This window comes from Mesocricetus auratus, unplaced genomic scaffold (genome assembly GCF_017639785.1).
Source record: "Mesocricetus auratus isolate SY011 unplaced genomic scaffold, BCM_Maur_2.0 Super-Scaffold_100004, whole genome shotgun sequence".
Classification (NCBI taxonomy): Eukaryota; Metazoa; Chordata; class Mammalia; order Rodentia; family Cricetidae; genus Mesocricetus; species Mesocricetus auratus.
In genome coordinates, this window is record NW_024429189.1 from 60,139,404 (window position 1) to 60,157,697 (window position 18,294).

The 18,294-nt window shown below is 56.1% G+C and overlaps 1 protein-coding gene and 1 long non-coding RNA gene across 4 annotated transcripts; one reads left to right on the forward strand and one right to left on the reverse strand.

The window, feature by feature from the left end:
• Positions 1-16: 16 nt before the first annotated feature.
• Positions 17-18,020, reverse strand: Mapk8ip1 (mitogen-activated protein kinase 8 interacting protein 1). 3 transcript variants are annotated; one of them, XM_040745885.1, is made up of 12 exons: positions 17,867-18,020; positions 7,400-7,505; positions 5,314-5,619; positions 3,868-3,949; positions 2,880-3,692; positions 2,649-2,724; positions 2,077-2,249; positions 1,686-1,795; positions 1,416-1,532; positions 1,184-1,254; positions 1,006-1,104; positions 17-700 (listed from the first exon to the last, which is right to left on the reverse strand). In XM_040745885.1, the coding sequence occupies exons 1-12, from the start codon at positions 17,962-17,964 to the stop codon at positions 628-630; spliced, it is 2,124 nt and encodes a 707-aa protein (XP_040601819.1). In that variant the 5' UTR covers positions 17,965-18,020; the 3' UTR covers positions 17-627. The 3 variants fall into 3 exon arrangements, with proteins under 3 accessions (XP_040601819.1, XP_005064954.1, XP_040601817.1); XM_005064897.4 differs by lacking the exon at positions 17,867-18,020 and adding an exon at positions 8,501-8,826; XM_040745883.1 differs by lacking the exon at positions 17,867-18,020 and having other exon boundaries at positions 7,400-7,732.
• On the forward strand, positions 5,683-7,995 carry LOC121140433. Its single transcript, XR_005877266.1, has 2 exons — positions 5,683-6,075; positions 7,430-7,995. It is a non-coding gene; the product is annotated as an uncharacterized LOC121140433 (long non-coding RNA).
• Positions 18,021-18,294: the final 274 nt, after the last annotated feature.

Genomic DNA, 18,294 nt, shown 5'->3' on the forward strand with positions numbered 1-18,294 from the left:
AATACACCCACTGTGGTCCAGACAGGAAATGGCACTTTAATAGTAGTAGCCAGGTGACAAGACAGTGACAGGGATGGCTGGGAGCGGCTGAGAGGCCTCCTTTCCCCGCCAGGCAGGGCTTGCTGTAGCCCTCTCCCCTAGCACATGCAAGCCTGCCAGGGTCTGAGGCCCCACAGATGTCTTCACTGTCACCTGTTGCCATTTCCTTACTGTAAAGTCCTCAGGAGCTGGTTGGGCTCGGCCTGAGCTCAGGGCTCTAGGTGAGGCGGAAGGGGATGGTGGGCACTTCCAGGTGCATTGGGCTTTGTCAAGGCAGGAGCCAAGAGCCAGAAAAGCCAGGGCCCAGGACGGGGCAGTGCCTCTGTTCCTAGGGGATCCCTTTGTGGTCAGAGCACACACACACCCCCCCCCCAGCCTCACCCTTCCCCAGTCCCCAGAGAGCCTGTACTGTCCTCCATAGATGAATCTAACCCCATATATTACAATAAACTGCATCTGCTTCTCCCCACACCCCGGCCCCCCAAGCAGCCCCAGTTCCCCATTCTCTTGTGGCAGTGCCACATCCTGTCCACGGCCAGCTGTCCTCGTACTGGCCTGGGGCAGAGGGGCTGCAGAGTGGCGGCACTGCTACTCCAGGTAGATGTCTTCTGTAGGACAGGTGTACTCCACGAACTGCTTGTAGAACTGCTGAAATGCACGCCTGGAAAATGGGAAACACTGGGGTGACCAGGAGCTCAGGTTCTTCAAAAGGTTCTTCGGGACTCCCAGACAGCTTAGCTCTGTTCTCTGGGCAGTTATTTCCCAAAGAAGAAAGGAGCAGTTGAGAAAGGGCCAGTAGCTAATTAACCAGGAAGTGGCAGACCCTGGCTCCTTAGTACCTCCCAGCCTCTTCCAGAAGTGGGGTTTCTAGGAGGGCAAGGGTGACTCTGACACTGGGCATGAAGACGCTCCAGGGCTTGTGACGGTATATTCCCCGGGCAGACCCTTATCAACCCACACACTTACCCCACAGACTCTGCCAGGGCTTTGGTGGAGTCTTCAGACACAAAGACATGGCAGGCAAACCGGTGGTCAGCAGGGTGCTTGGTGATGAACCCAAAGTACCTATGGGAAGGCAGGCATCTGTGAGACAAACTTCTTCCCCAAGACTACCACCGGGCCTCCTATGTCTGCCTCTACTTACTTGTTGTTCTTTGGATGGTATCCACAGAAAGAGATGTTTTTTAGCTGGAAGAAGTGGCTACATTTATTTCCCTGCAGGAGGGACGAGAGAAGCAAGACAGTCAGCCTGGAGGCAGAAGCGGGCAGGAGGGGCGAATGGATAGGGTAGACACAGGGAGAGGAGGGGCCCAGGCAGGCAAGAAATAAAGGGGGAGGGGACACAGGGCTAGAAGGCTGCGGCTGAAGGAAGTCACCTTGGCCTCCTGAGCGTCATCAGCTTTGACACCTATCTTGACACCTCTAACGCTGATCTCAAGGACACAGCTGGAGGGTGGGTTAAAGTGCACCGTGAGCCGTCGGGTGGTGGCAATCTGCATGAGGGACAGAGCCATGTTGGAAGCTGTGTTCCTCTATGGATCCCTCAGGTCACGACACTGCCTCCAGATCCCTGTGTCCTTTTCCCTAATGGTGTGGGTTGGCTGAGGACAGGCAGCCCAGGAAAAAGCAGAGTCAGATTTGGGTACCTTTTGCATAGCAGCACAGAGGACATCGTTGCCCTTGTGATAAGGAACCTGGACGGAACCCAGGAACTTCACCCGGAACTGGTCAATCCAGTCGCTGTTTTTGGCGAGGGCTGGAAAGCAACCATACCATAAGGAGCAAGAGGGCCATCAGGAGGGGGCTCAGAACCGAGCCAAGTAGGGAGAGTGCAGCATGCTGAGGGACTCAGGCAGTAGAGGGTGCTCCCGTCCCCACATGCCCCGACTTGGCTGGGCCTCACATACTAACTGTAGCAACTGAAATTACCTCTGCTCTCTTCCCTGGCTGTCTAAGACCCGAGGTACATGTACACCGGCAGCAAGGCAGGTGGGTAGATGCAGGGGTGGGTGGGACCAAACTAGAGGGAAGTACTACCTGCCATGTGCTCAGGCTCCTTGGTGACCTCAATGGCATAGTAGGCAGGAAAGACACCTCGGGCTCCGGTGCGCATGTTATAGGCCTCGTACCAATAATCTTCTGCCTGCAGCTCCACCAGTAGAGGGTCATCCACTTCTAGCTCAAGTTCGTCTTCATGTCGAGGCACAAACCTACCCCCAAGGGCATGTGAGGTACTGATCTTCAGGGTTCATTAGCCATTGACATTTGCAAAATACCCATGTGCAATGCTACCTCCTAAGGGACACGCGACACTGAGATATGCATCTGCTACCCAAGATTTCAGGGGTTAGGGAGGAAGGAAGCCTAGGCCTTGATAACTGAAAGGCCACAGAAAGTGAGCACTTCACCTGGAGGAGGCGAGGAGGGGTGCAGGTTCTATGCAGGGCAGGCATCTCTCGGCCCCTAGCCAGGTTAAGTGCATAGTCCTAGCTTCCTCATGACTCCTGAGCATTTTGTCACTAAGCTGAGTTCCTACAGGGGATACTGTCCCCCAGCAGCTGAGGGTTGCCAGCGGTGGGTCAGTAGAGCAAGCAAGGGGCAGCCCTCACCTGAATATAGCCCGATGGGTCTGCTCATGTTCCTCCCCATTGATGACACAGGAGAACAGCCCGAAGGACTCAGCACCTGTGGGAAGTCAACAGGCTGGAGGAGGTGACCTGAGCTCAGGGCAACCAGAAAGCTCTGTCCTGCTCTCAGACAGACTACGTGGTATCTGAGACCCCATTCCATCTCAGCTGTCCCGGCCAGGCTCCCCCACCATTCCCTGCTCACTGACTCACTGGAGGAGCGAGAGCGGCCACTCATGAAGACGTTCAGAAACTTCTTAGAGAAGTGGACATCAGGCTCATCCGGTGTAGAGTCCTCTGAGAGGCAGGTGGGAGGCCGGGGCTGAGGGGCCTCCTCATACTCCTCACCAATGGCTGACTCATAGGGTGAGGAGGCAGAGGCACAGTTGTCATAAACAGTGGCAGAGTCGCTTTCGTCACTGTAGTCTCCGAAGCATGGCCGTAGGCTCACCAGCTCTAGCTGGGCATGCTCATCCACCACCAACGTGTACTTGACCGAGTCGTAGGACAGGGCGCTGGTGTCCGAGCTCAGTGACGCCCGTGGAGGCGGCGGCGGCTCCCCGAGGCTTCCCCGCCACCCTCCACCTGGTGGCTCAGCTCGCTCTGGGGATGACAGACAGTCGAAGCCCTCATCCTCTTCACTGATGGAGGGGTGTGGCCGCCCTGCAGTTGCAGAGTAAACAGCAGGGTCTGGATCAGAGCTAACTGACATCCGGCTCTCAGTGGGTGGCAAGAAGGTAGAGGTGGACCCTGCAGGGTCTGGGGGCCTCTGCACTGGGGTCAGGTAGATCTCCTCCGTCGCCTCGAGCCGCACATCTGCCTGGTAGTGGATTCGGTCTCGATGGGAGTGGCCCCGGCCACCAGGTGCAGTGGCAGGGGGGCCACTTGGAGGCGCCATCTGAGTGGCAGCGCTGCGGCGACAAGGGCTGTCAGTGGAGGTGCCGCGGTCCTTGGTGGGGACAGGACTGCTCTGGGGTGGCAGTTCATCACTCAGGCAGATGTGTTCATGTGGCGGTGTCTGCTCCCCTAGAGGACAGGCAAGTCGGTACTGAGAGCGGGTCCTACTCCATGGACCTGTCCCCTCTTCCGCCCCACTGTGCACCATCAGCAGCTCTGTCGCCAGTTACTGGCTCCCAGATGACCTCAGCCCAGGTGGGCCGGGTGAACACTGGATCTCCAGCTCGGGAGAGGCCTCACTTACCTGTCTTCAGAGGGGAGGATGATCGAGACACGCGGTCCTGCCAACTGTGCTTCTTGCCTAAAGAATTATTATTCAACGTGTCCTGTGCAGAGAACAAAAGGCTCTTATGAAGAAGCGGTCAGCAGTGCCCGGCACAGGGAGGCCCTGCCCCTGCCCCCATCAGGCCATCCCTAGGCTGTTCCCACCCCATCTGGCCTGCCAAAGGCCTCTCTGCCAGCCTGCCTCTAGCAGGCAGGCAGGGTGGGAAATTACCACCCTCCCCACAGGCCTCCTGGCTTGGAGACAGCCGTCATGAGACGCAGTGGTGGTGCTGGCCAGTGTGGGTGCTGAGCAGTGGATGCGGAGGAGACGCACAGCCCCCAGGAGAGTCAGACAGCAGCCCAGACACCAGGGAAGACATGTTCTGATGCTCAAATCCAGGCGTGGTGAAGGACAGGGTGACTGACGCAGAAATCTGGGGTCTAGCAAAGTGGTAGGGACATCCTGGCACAAGGAAGGGTCTCCCCAGAAGCTGGCCCGTGGGCCTGGATGAACCATTCAAACTATGACTCCATAGCACCCCCACCTCACCCCACGTGACGAAGGAGCAGCAGATGTAGTATCAGCAGCCCTCCTTCCTGGATCTCCCAGAATGCTCAAGCATCCCACATTTTTAGCCCCCGGGACCCCTGCACGGTGCCCATGCACAGGGCTCTCTACACACAACTTAGGCTCCCTTTCCAGGGAACACCATAAGCAACACACACACATTCATGAGTTGAGCTGCCAGAAACCATGCCAGAGGATACTGGGAAAGGGACCAACCTCTTCCCTGCAGCCTCTCAACTATCCAGCAGCAGCTCCACCGCCCCAGCCCTTCTCCCAGGGCCTCTCCTGCCCTTCTCTCCCAGGGCCTCTCCTGCCTAGGCCTACAGGACAATGGGTCAAGGCAGTTCTCTTTGGCATCCAGCCACCTGCCAGGGGCCCTAGGCCCCCAACTCAGTCAAACAATCCCATCCCCCATCTCTATGGCTTTCTGGAATGTCCAGCTGCTGAGATGTCCAGCTGGCTGCAGACCCTGAATTCCCATTCCCATCTTCATCCCATTTCAGATGTTCTTTTCTCCAGACCCTGCTGCTGCCTCAACCTTCACAGAAGCCCCCAACCCAAAGAGGACCTTGTCACAACTGTAGGAACCCAACTCCTTTGTTAGTCCCCTGCGACTCTCCCCCTCGAATCCCTGGCAACCCTTTCGACTCTTTCCAGGCTCCATGCCCAGCCAACTGGACTCAGCCCTTCCCAGAACAGACTTTCCTGCCCGTCGTCAAGCCCTTCTTCTGGCCCTACCAGCAGAAAACCTGTCCCTTCCCAGACACCCGTGCCAGGGTTCTCGACCCCACCAGAAGGGCCCACGCCCCTCCATCTTCCCTGTCCACACAGGGCGCCGCCCCCTCAGCTCTGCCTCACCTGAGACCGTGGCACCTGCGGGAAGAGATTGAGCGTGGTAGGCCGCTTGGGCCGGTAGGTGTCTCCGCTGCCCGTGCCGGTGCCCTGGCCTTGACTGCGAGGCACCGGTTCCTGGCCCGACTCGGCTTTGGGAGGCCCCACTCCCGGCCGTTGGGCAGCGAGTTCGTCGTCCTCCTCCTCCTCGTCGTCCTCGGCTCCGGGAGTGTCTCCTGCCGCGTCGATCAGGTCCATCTGCAGCATCTCCGCCTGCAGCCGGCTCCCCGCGTTGCTGCTGCCACCCGCAGACAGCAGCCCGGCGCGCGGGGGCTGCGCGGCGCGGACGGAGGGGCATCAGGGGAGGGGCCTTGTGAGCGGGGGCGGGGTCTCGCGGGAGGGGCGGGTCTGATGCCGCTGTGCCCCGCCTCCCCACCGGACGAGTCCATTCCGCGGACGCACGGGGAGGTAGACAGAGAGCCGAGCAGAGGCCCGAGCACTGGGCCGCTCCCGTCCGCCCCTCAGCGAGGCCGCTCCCCAGGTCAGAAGGAACCGCCCACGCCTCTCCGCTCCCACGGTCCCCCCTCCGGACTCCTTGTACCCTCCCGTTCCCTTGGCAACGGCCAGTGACCTCACCCGGGTGGTAAGCCGAGCCCAGAGTGAAAGCACCGCTGTTGCTATGGAGACCTAGGGGGTCGCCCAGGAATTCCGGCCCCAACGGGGATGGGTAAGACAGCTGGTTTTTGAAGGGGCCTTTGTAGCAAACTGGGAAAAGTGCATGTCAGCCAGGTGAGAAAGACTGCTCTGGACACCCGAAGGGGACCCTGAGCGATAGCTTTTCCCAGCTCGTTCTAACCTGAACACTTTCCTCATCCAGCCCTGTCTCTGTAGTCCCCAACTACTTGCTACTTCCAATGTTGCCACCTTGGACAGATCCCCTTACTCTTCATCCCTCGAGAGCTGGCTGGGCCTATACTGCAGTCCTGTAGGTTACCGGAGAGGAGACACCGCAAAGTGTGCCTGAAAGCCGCTGAGACTTTGACTAGGCTCCCACCAGGGGGCTCTCCCTAGTCTAGCACTACCAGGGGAGAGGTGGAGGTGGTTCTGGCTAATTGCAAAAGACCCTCTTGAAAGCTTTGCATGTAGGAGACAGTAGTTTCAAACTCCAGAACAGGTACGGGACCTTAGAGAAGTTATGACCCAGCTCTGGGACCACCCCCAAGCCCAGAAGAAATGGTCTCTGCCTCCATCCTTTCTGGCCTAGCCAGAAGGCAGAGGATTGGGTATGGGGACTGGAAAGGCATCCTCATGGCTTGCTTTCCTTTGCCTGGGAGTTTCTGAAAGTACGAGGGCCAGTAGGAGGTCAACACTAAGACAAATACCCTTCCCTAGCTCTTATTACAGCTATCACATGTAGCTACTCGACGACCTGGTTAGATAAAGTGCTGGGCTCTGACTCCTATCCTAGTACAGCTGTCTTCCATATCCTGCAAGTTAAGTCTTTGGTTTGGGTTCTGAATACAGAATGGGGGTTCCTATCTATCCTGGGTACCCTGGCACTCAGATATAAGGACAGGAGACAGTCTGTCACTATGGTAAAGCCAATGGGCTCAGAGTAATACCAGTACTAGAACAACCCCAGTAGGCACCACTGAAAGCCCAAAAGGCTAGTAGTGTGGTCAGGGTGGCACAGTGGTGGCGGCCGCCACGAGCTAGCCCAGCAGTGCCCTGGCCCCCTTTTCCTGCCCCAAAGCACTGCAGATTCGCCCAGACTCCACCCAGTACTGCTGCAGGCCCTCTGCCAAGAAGCTCCTGAGTGGCCCTTCCCTTCGCTCTGGCCTCACTGCCTCTGTCCTACATCTCAAGCCCTCCTGCTCTCTCTTTCTGCGAGCAGCTGAAGGAGCTGATTCCTGCTTTAGCACTGAGAAAACAATGCAAAGCATTAAGTTAAGATTTTGGATTGAGCACCCGCGCACGATGTGCCAAGGATGACACTAGATGCTTCCTGCATTGCTAATTCACACACACCCAAAAGCTCCTCTGTAAACGTGGAGGTGCCCTCACCTTTGCCCTCATCCTCCCTCCCCACTCACTCCCCAGACCCAGCCCTTACCCGGAGAGACAGTGTGTCTTTGCATTGCAGGCTGATTCCACACTCATCAGTGATCTCCGAGAGGTCTTCATCCTCAAACTCCTCCAGGCTGATGTCGTGGGTGAGCCTGGTGAGGACAGAAACCAAGTTACAACCCAGGGGGCCCAAGCTGGCGTCTCTCTCTTCCCAGGGAAGACTCTGGAAGGCAGGTGACAGCTCCCAGATGGAGGATTCAGTCTGTTTATACCAGTGGCAGGAGAAGGATTTGGGGTTGGAGCCAAAAGGCATTCCACCTAGGGTGGCGGAGGAGGCAGCTCTAGGTTCCTCCAGCATCACCGGCTGGGAGTTTTCCATCCTGCTGCCAACCAGAAGGCTGTCCTAGAAGGCCCAACTGTCCAGAGACTCAGCTCTGCTGGAGAAATGCCTCCATGGCCCAGGCAAGTGCCAAGGCCAGTTCAACCCTAAGAGGTACCCAGAGCAGGGAAACCTTTGCTCTCCACAGTAACAAGACCCAAAGGGGTACCAGAAGGCACCCACAAAAACACACACCACTGAGCCAGGGTATAGTGGGGAGGGCCTGGGACCAGCCTATTCTAAAAAACTATGACTTCCTGTTACATTCTTGCTCTCATCTCTTCAACTCCACCGTCTCATCTGGTGTAAGGACCCTGAGCAAATGGGGTTGCCCAGGCTAGGGCTGGTGACAGACCACAAAGAGCACTTGGGTACCAGGACACTTGCAGGCTTCCAGGAGCCTAGGCCAGCCTGTGTGACGACCTTGGAATGTACTGCTGCGATAGCCACTGTGGTGACTGCCTGCTCCCTGCACACCCTAACCCTGGCACTCTGTCTGGCCTGGTGTAAGTGGGACTTCTGGGGAGCTGGGGAGAATGCCTGGGCCTTTCCCCAGAGACCAGGAGATTAGGCACACAACAGAGGTCTACAAGCTCATCCAAGGTCACCCAGGAAACGAAGGACTGAGTGCAGCTCCCAGGGAAGCCTAGAAGGCTCACACCTCTGTCTTCCACCTCACTCAGTCTGAACAGGGGCCCTAAGCTCGCTCAATGGAGCGCCTCCCGACTCACCCCTCCCCCACCCTGAGGTCAGCCCCCAGGACCCTACCAGCGCTCCCACTGATCCTCCAACCAGCTGTCATTGTCTGGGCTCGAATCCATCTTCAGTACCAGCTGCATGGAGAGCCCTGCCCGGCCAGGGGGCTGCGGGGCTCCAGGGCTGCCCTCTCATGCCCAGAAGGGTGGGGGGGCCAGAGCTCAAGGCAGGGCTGGGGCTCCTGGCCTCCACCAACTGGGCCTGCCTTTCTGCATCCTGCCGGCTACAAAAGCTTGAGGAGCTCATTAAAAATAGATGGGCTGGAGAGGAGGCCGCAGCTGCCGACCCAGGCCCCAGCCCCAACTCTTCCTGGCCCAGCCCTCAGATGCGGGCAGCTTCCTCCCTAGGCGGCCCGACGCGCGGCGATGTCGCCGCCTCCCCCGCGGGATCAGGTTACTGCAATCAATGTTACTGGCTCCACCTGCCCTTGCAATGCCCCTGTTGGGGGCTGGAGTGACCCCCCCCCCTCCTCCCAAGGCCAGGCGTGTAGGCAGACGGCAGAAATCTGTTATTTTTTTCCCCTCAAAGTCAGACCCTGATCTGCTTTAAAGGGCCAGTGCCTCACTCAGGGTGCCAAGTGGGAAGATGGAGGGGCTTCCAAAGGGCCCCAAGAACGGACACCCGAATCTACATAGTCACAGGCTCCGCCTCCACACCGCGTCTGCGAGGCCTCTGCGTGCCCGCCCAGGACCAGGGAGGTTGAGTCCGCTATTGGCGCTTTCTGGAAGGATGCGCAGGGATACAGGGTTGGGAGTCATTTGGGAGTGACTTTGACCGAGCCTGGAGGTCCTTCGTAGCAACTAACTGTTCTGGAAGATTCTGACCCCAAAGGTAACAGGTTTCCAGGCATGGGGGTATGGTCACCAGCTGGTATAGAAGTGGCCAGGGGCTGGTCCAGAGACCAGAACACCCTCCTCAGTCTGGCCTCCTGGCCCTGTGTCTAATGCTAATGCAGCCTGCCTGTACGGTGTGGCACTCAGGCAGCATGGCAGTTCCTGGGCATCTTCTCTGGAGAGTCCTCAGATACTGCAGCTCTGCTGGTGCCCTCTGCACACACCTGTCTCCTTATTGCCAAACCTGTTCCTGCATGCACCAGGCAAGGAGGTGCCCTTGCCTCCTGGCCTCAGGATCCCAATACCTGTACTACCCCTCCTTTGGCCATGAGGCAGAGTCTCAAGAGACACCTCCACCATCCCCTCTCTCCTCACTCAAAATCCTTCTGGGCTCTCTGTAAGGGGGTAGACTCGAGCCTGTGTGTAATTACCTATTTACTGAGCCTTGCTCCTCAAGAATGGGTCCTGGGCCCCAACAGTGCCAAACCCGGGACTTCCATGGTATACATGTTGAATGAAATGCACCTCCCTGGTGATTTCTATGTCTCCCTTCCTGGCTCCCATCTAGATTGGATGCTCCTGGAGGGCAGAGCTGGCGAGGGTGTCATGTACACACCATGCATTCAGTAGATACATGCAGGTGTTGGCCACAGGACAGCCTCAGTCTCCACCCTTCCTCCCAGACTGAGGGCTTGGAGTGGGGCTGCAGGGTTCTATATGGCCTGAAGCTGTGTCTGTATACACAGCACTCAGCATGGCCTGATGAGCCACTTTCCTGATCAGCAGGTCTGAGGGGGGGCCAAGCCGGGTGAAGGCACTGGGTTAACTGGACAAACATAGGAAGAGCTATGGGCTCGGGGTCAGAAGCCTACCATTAATCCTTAGTTGCCTTGAGGGCAGGGAGGGTGCTTTTGCCTTCTCTCACTCCTGAATTCACTCAGGAAAGAAGTCTCAGGGGATGACATGTTTCATCGATTTAAGAACCTTGGTGTCATTATCCTTGTCTTATTTTGGGATGGTTCTCCTAAGCCGGGTGAGATGTCAGGCCTGGTAGCAGGAGTACTGAGAGCAAATCCTCCCTCTTCTAAGCTGCCACCAGCCAGGCCACCAACCTTGCTACATTTCTTTTTATTTGTTTGTTTTTGTTGTTGTTTGTTTGTTGTTTTGGTTCTTTGTCTTGTTTTGTGTTTTTCAAGACAGGGTTTCTCTGTGTAGCTGTGGAGTCTGTCCTGGCACTTGCTCTGTAGACCAGGCTGGCCTGGAACTCACAGAGATCCGCCTGCCTTTGCCTCCCGAGTGCTTGCTTTCTTCACTGCCTTGGAATAGGGTTCTGGCCCGGCTACAGAGGAGGAGACCTAAGGCCTAGTCATGGGTGTGAGCCTCAGTTTCCTTTCTGCCTGCCACCTCAGGATAAGGTGGTGTCTGATTTACAGAGTGCGGGAGGAGGTCAGTACCACAGGAGAGGAAGGACTGACCATCGGCTGTCACCTTCTCTAGGCATCAATGGTCTAGCCCTCCCAGAGACACTTTCAGAAGGGCGGGGACTGGCAGCTCTGTGTTCAGGGACAGCAACAGTGAGGAAGAACGCAGAGGAGGCGAGGGCGCGGAGAGGCTGGCGGCAAGAGCCCTCCTGATCTTGCCTGAGGCACTTTCTTGGACCTCTGAGTCCTGGCCTGGGAGGTGGCACAGGAGAATCACACAGCCCTGGCAGGTTGGCAGCTTCTTCCTAGGGGCTGGACCTTGGGCTGACTCCCGGGGAAGCAGCCATACTTGCCCATGTTGTGTAGACACACGGCATAGCCATGTTTGGTGGCCCTGTGTCTGAGTTTGGTCACTGGACGCCACACTGACTTTGGCACTGGTCTTCCTGCAGTAATCCCTTCTTACAATGTTGGTCCCCAGCAACACCTTGTTGAAGTTCTGGCCGTGACCACACCCCACGCTTCCCACGCTGTCGTGGACCGGGCTCAGTTGCGCTGAATATCTCAAGCAAACCTGCTCCGGGGTTCTTATGTGGTTCTCTGCTATGCTGCTGCCTCAGTAATCTTGTCCTTGTGTTTCCCCGGCCCCCAACCCCCCAGCAGCTTCAGCTGGTCCTCACTTCCTCCTCCAACCCAGGAACAGGTCAGGTGTGGACTGTCAGAGGCCACACCTGAGCTTTTGACTCCCAACTTCCTGTCTTAAGAAGACTACCAAGCACGCCAGGCGTTGGTGGCACACACCTATAATCCCAGCACTCGGGAGACAGAGGCAGGCGGATCTCAGTGAGTTCGAGGCCATCCTGGTCTACAAAGCAAGTTCCAGGACAGCCTCCAAAACAATACAAAGAAACCCTGCCTCAAAAAGAAGAAGAAGAAGAAGAAGAAGAAGAAGAAGAAGAAGAAGAAGAAGAAGAAGAAGAAGAAGAAGAAGAAGAAGACTAGCGAGCTACCCAGCCATGGTGCCCCTGTGGGCTTTTTGTGATAGAGCCTACCTGAGATACAGGGGCCCAGCATGTCCCAGCAACCCTAAATCTTACAGAGTGGGCTCTCAATAGGTCCTGAGGGCCCTACTGCCTAGCCTCCTGCCTTACCAGCCCAGGGCACCTCTAACTTTGAAGAATGGGACACTCCGCCTTTCTGGTGGCTCTTACCGAGTGGTAGTTACGGAATAACTGTAGTTTTCCCTTTGGGTTATATGACCCAGGGTGGCCCCCAAAAGGCAACTGGCCAATAGTGTAAGTTACCACAAGTAAGGGTTCTGAGTAAGTGTTGGACAAAGTACAGCATTCCTGGGTCTTTACATTTTTGCCTTGCAAATGTCTAGGTCAGTTGTCTTTTGGATCCAATTTCCTGTGTTCTCAACAGAGAGTCTATGGCAGGCTATCTGGACCTCTGAGAAAACAGCCCTGGATGAGTCATCCCCCTGGCCAGTGGACTAGGTAGTCTGGCTGCTTCTTGATCTAGAATTCTCTTCCATAGTGAAGTCATCACCACCAACAGCAAAATGTCAACCAGAGAAATGAGTTCTTCCACAGGTTAGACCCAACTCTGGGTTAACCTACTAAATTTGTCCAAAGAGTTCAGGATATGTGTCATGAGTTCTGTGAACAGTGAGTGGGTGACTCAGCTTGAAAGAAACACCCCCAAATGTACAATTCCACGTGTGGGAAACTTACACACAAACACGTATATGATGTATGCGGGTGGCCCTGCTGACCCAGTCTGTGGGACCCTTTAGGCACCAAGCTAGACCAGGGTTGCTAGAGCCACGTAGGAGAGTCTAACCCAGAGCAGGATGGGAAGTGTGGGGAGCGGCATTCCACTGAGCAGACAGTTTGTGCCTCTTCTGGAATGAACATTATAGAGTCTGTGAGAATGTGCAAAGTGACAACCAATGGATTAAGCAAAAGGGCAGGCTGGGGTTGGAGATAGCCCCACCCATAAAGCGCTTGCCTAGATTGTGCTTGATCCCCAGAACCTCAGCATCTGGGAGGTGGCAAAGAAGTCAAGGTCCTCTTGAGTTACATAGCAAGTTCCAGGTCAGTCTGGGTGACATGAGACATTGTCGTCTAAAAGATGGGGGTTGGATGGGGGAGGCAGGCTGGGGAGTCACACGCGAGACCCACGGGGACGTGAGTTGCAGGACGGGAGAATTCTCATGAGTTTGCCTTTGCATTACTGGGCAAACTTCTGGGTCTGCTTCCCACAACGTAGCTCCAGATTCCTACTCCGAGTCTCTCCACTGCCAGGAGCTAACCTCAATCTCCTAAACTCACACCGACCTCTGCAAAGGCACACATGGACACTAGATGAGCGCTTGTCAGATGGTGGAAGCCTTGGGCGCCTGGTGGGGACAGGAGCAGTGTGGCTCTGACTTGCATGTCCAGTAATGGAACGAGAGGTTCCCAGAGTTGTGCATGAGTGTGAGCAGGGCTAGGGGACAAAGATGATATTCTAGAAGACCCCTGAGTAGGGGCCAGGGATGGTGACACAATTTATAGGTACCTTTAGTCCCCAAGGCAGAATTAGGCTGTGCCATTTCCCAGGGATCTGGAGACTCAGATGAAGGCTGGGATGCTGGAAGGCTGGGGTAGAACCCCTTCCCTGGCTACAGGTGGGCTGTGAGGCTGGCCAGCTCCTCTCATCTATACCACGGGTCCCCAGCAGCTAGGCCAGAGGCAGCAAGTGCCATTCGCCTCCTACCTCACCACACATGGCTGGTGGTCCCCAGGGCTGCTGGGCCCTTGTCCTCCACCATCTCCTGGGCTCTCTGAGGTGACAGTTGTCTTCTCCAGGTACCGACCCTCCCAGGACCATGGTTCTGGCACATTTCTACCTAACCTTCCCCTCCCCCCCACAGCTCTATACCCCAGAGCAACTGGGTCAGCAAAGATCACCAATCTGGAAGCCGTCAAGTGCCAAGGTGACTAGACCACTGCCTGCCCAGCTGTCATCTCCCAAGGAGCCTAGCACCACAGGATCGCTTCTTCATCCTATGGCTAGGCCCCTCCCTCCCAGTGGGAGAATCCGATCTGCCCCATCCCCTAACTGGCTCCCATCCTGTCCCCATGCTTTCTTCTCACCCGCCTGTAGGATGGGCAGGATGGCTGCTTAGACCACGAGTCTCCAGCCTACACATTCACTTTGTCCAGCAGCTAGAGTGAGTACAGACTACTGTGGGTCCCTGCCCGACCCCAGGCCAGCACCCACTGCTTGTGGCATCCTAACACAGCCTCCGGCTTCCTGCACAACCTTGCTCTCCACATGGCCAGACAGGTGTCACCCTGCATGCTTGCCTGTTCCCTGGCTGGCCTTCCCAGTGTACCTTCCTCCTCTGTGAGGATTGCTTGACCTTCCCCAGTGGGCCCTGGACCTGTACAACCACCACACTTGGCCTATCTGGGAAGACACTGTCTCCCTCTACATTGTCACCCACATGGGGGTCAGACCGTGTCGGGACCTCTGCGTCCGGCCTTATGGTGATCCCAGCAAAGGGCTCATTTGCTGGGCAAAGGAAGGCATGCATAGAGCTCTGTAAAGAGGCAAACGAGGACCCCTGCTCTATTGTGAGCATCTCCATGCTCAGGCAGTGCAGTAGGGTCAGTGGAAACCGTACGGCTCCACCCCGACTGTGTCACTGGCCCTTTCATGTTTCTACATAAGAGAGAGATTTACTGGACCCCTCTTCTTTCCTCTATTCATTCTGTCTCATAGTGGTAGAGTTGGAAGCTAGGCCCTCCAGCACACCAGGCAAGCACTTAGCGCTGCATCATACCCCAGCCATGATGAGTTGATATCTGAGGTCTTCTTTATCCAGGACTCAGCCATACACTTAAAGCAGGCTGTTCATATTAGTTCCCATGAATATCCCTTTGTCCTGCGGCTCCTTCCACTTGGAATGACTGTCCCCTGTTCCACCCCTTCATCCCACACATCCAGGTTCAATGGATCCATTGTGTAATGCTCTAAATTCTCTCCCCTACAGCTTCCTTTGTGGAAAACATGGATCAGTTAAAAATATCTTTTTGCTATGCTGTAAGTAACTCAGTAACTTATACACATGCTAATCCAAAAATAAGAAGCCAAATGGTACCCAAACAGGTAAAGTAAAAAGCAAAAAGTCCTTGCTCTCTCCCATATCCAGACGAACCACTAGGGACCAGATGGAAGATCTCCATAATAAAAAAAAAACACCCAGAACATACTCATTTAAATCAACCTCCAACAGACGCTCCCATCTTTCAAGTCCACACATGCTTACCCTCCAAAGGTGTTTCCCAGCATCCCAGGGCTCTTTCTCGTGGTGGTAGAGCTGAAATAAGATTTTCTGGGTTCTCATATCAGCTCCACTACTAACCTCTCTATGCCTTGGTTTCCTCGTCGGAAAGCAGGGGCAACACTAGCCTGTTCACATGTTACAGGAGGACACACTCGTGTACAGTTCTTAGCATGGTGCTTCCCTCAGGTCAGCATTCACCACTGTTCTGTTGTCTGGGAGAAGTGCCCAGTACATCCATCCTCGATTCAATAATAAACCAGTAAGGCACTGTTGAACACTTGCTCTGGACTGAGTGATGGGGATGGCAAGTGTATGCACCACTTACACATTCGGGAAGGTCACAGTAGCAGTGGAACACACACACACACGCACACGCGCACACATGCGCACACATGCACATACATGCACACACGCACACACATGCATACACACATGCATACACACACATGCACACACACATGCATACACATACACATACACACATGCACACACGCATACACACATGCATATACACCCATACACACGCACACACATACACACACGCACACACACGCACACACACATGCACACACACATGCACACACACATGCACATGTGCACACACACATACACATACACACCCATACACATGCACACATACACATGCACACACATGCATACACACATGCATACACACATACGCACACACACACACACACACACACACCTGAGTTCTAAGACCATCCTGAGCAGGGCCTAAAGAAGACATTTTGAAGAACAAAGACTCAGAGGACTTAAGTGCCAGTCTTGGTGCACACAGCTAAAAGGAGCAGTGGAACCCACAGTCCTACCAAAGAGCCACAAGACTGCGTAAGAGGACAAGGGAAAGGGCAGTGGAGGCCGCTGCAGTAGGCAACAGGCCACGCAGGGCCCAGGACACTGTCCAGTGTTGTTCCCACGAGCTTGCCCTGCCTCACAGCCAGGCCATCGTGTCCTAGAGTCAGCCCCCTCTTCAGCCTTTCGGTACACTCTCGCCCTCATAGCCCAGGTCTGGTCATACATTCCCTGCCTGATGCCCTTCATCTCAGCTTCCCAGTTAGCCCTGGATACTAAATGGTAACCTCCTGCCAGGATGGGGGTGTCAGCCTATCCTGGGCCAGAGGTAGGTCCTGTAGGGAGCGGGAACTAAGCAGGCTCAGACCTGGTCTCAGGTTCCAGTCCTGGCCCAGTCTCAGACTTTTCTGTGGTTCCTAGGCTAACCCCTCTGCCCTCCTTATTTTCCAGTGCCTCAGCTCTACAAAAGGCAGACCAAGGTACACCTCAGGGTGGTTGTAGAAGTTTAGCGAACTCCAGTGAACTACACTGGAGAAACACTTTGACAGAAACAAGCTGTGTAGACTCCTGCCAGTGTGGACAGCTAGCTACTTGTTGAACCGTGGCTTGATAGACACAGCCTCCTTTCCAGGCTGCAATCAGTATTAATTAGCCCACTCAACAGATAAGACCAAAGAAGACAAAAGCATGCTTGGACCAGGCAGTGAGGAAACAGCAGAGCTAGGATTTGAACCCATGTCCATCACAGTTAATTCTCTTCCCCTGCAAAGTTCTGACCTGCTAGGGAGAATCTGAATTCTTAGCCTGGAGGCTGTAGCCTTCCAGCCTTCCTTCATGCCTGGAACCTTCCTCTGGCCCCCTCCTTCGGGTCTCTCTGCTGGGTTCGGGGCCTCCTTGGAGGATTCAGGGACTGATCATATCATTTCAGATCCCTGGGGGTCTCTGCCCACCTAACGACCTGAGAGCCAGAGACCCCTTCAACAGATGATGAGTTGGCGCCAGAGCCCAGCTGGGACCTGACTGGGGCAAGGCCCCAGGAGAGAGAAAGGCGCCTGCTCCTGACATGGAGAAACAATGAGATATGTCTCAGCTTCTTTCTCCTGGATTCTGGAGCAGTGACACCCTTCTCTTCCCCTCTCTTCTTCCTCACCAACACACTCTCTCTCTCTCTCTCTCTCTCTCTCTCTCTCTCTCTCTCTCTCTCTCTCTCTCTCTCTCTCTCTCTCTCTCTCTCTCTCTCTCTCTCTCTCTGTGTGTGTGTGTGTGTATCACTGGACCAACACATACCCCTTACACCTCTGAAATTCACCTGACCTAATACTAGATTTGGGGGGTAGGTAGAAGGGGAGTTCAGGTCTCGGTCCTGGGTATGTATCACAGTAGGGACCCCAACGGTATCCCCGGATATTCACAGGCAGATTCCTCTCCTACATGCAGGTTGGGTTCCACTGGTTGAGGTCAACCCTTCTGCCTATACAACTGACCAGGTGGGAGCTGCCTAAATCCAGAAGACCTTGCCCACGACAGGCAAGCTGGGGGAGGGGCTCACGATTCCCTCCTTAAAGCATCAAGGTTGCTACCTCAGAAAACTGGGCCTGCAGGCCCCCAACCCCTTGCCTGCTCCCACCTTGGGCCAGAAACCTTGGAACGTAGCAGGGTAAAGTCTGGATAGGTTGCTGCACCGGGAATTCCATCCAAACCCTAGACCCATTCTCAGTGCCAAGGTGGAGGAGAACGGCGACCTCCCAGGTATCTGCCCCAGATCACCCGAGCACCCCACCCAGGACGTGGAATGGTGGAGGGAGATACGCGGGGGCTGGGGGGGGGCATGCAGTGGCCATCAACCTGGACCAACCTGGGTTGTAGGGCCTGGGGACTCGGCCGGCAAGTGAAGCCACCCTAGGGGTCCCCGGGAAATCCCAAGACTCCAGGCCAAGCTGAAGGGCGGGGTGCGCGCGGCCGCTGTCCTCACCTGAAATTGGGAGGCGACGCGATGTGCAGTCCCAGGAATGGGGAGGCGGCCGGCGGGGACGCTGCGCCCCCGCCCAGGCCGCTCTCTCGCTCCGCCATTCCCGAGCGCAGCCCTGGCCATCCGGGCGGAGCGCGGCGCGGGAGGCGGCGGCGGCGGCGGCGATAGAGGAGGAGGCGCGGCGAGGAGGCCGCCGCCGCCGCGGGGCTTGGACTCGGCTGGGGCGGGCGCGGCTCCGGACCGCGCGCCGCTTTGCCTGCGGGCCCCTGCGAGAGCGCCCTGCGCGCGCCCCCGGGCAGACTGGGGTCTCGTGGCCCCGCCCCGCCCCGCCCCCAGCGCTCTCCAAGGTGCTGACGCTTTGGTCCAGTGGCCCTGGGTGCACCTAGCCTCCCCCAACATCCCACAGGACTCTACAGGCACCCACAAAGCTT

Bases quoted from the DNA above. Each gene is read 5' to 3' on its own strand.
- Mapk8ip1 (XM_040745883.1), bottom strand. From the start codon at position 7,732: ATGGAAAACTCCCAGCCGGTGATGCTGGAGGAACCTAGAGCTGCCTCC. The intron at 5,620-7,399 runs GTAAGGGCTGGG...CGCGCCGCGCAG, and splicing joins AAGACACACTGTCTCTCCGG to CCCCCGCGCGCCGGGCTGCT. The intron at 1,533-1,685 runs GTACCCAAATCT...TCCCTCATGCAG, and splicing joins TCTGTGCTGCTATGCAAAAG to ATTGCCACCACCCGACGGCT.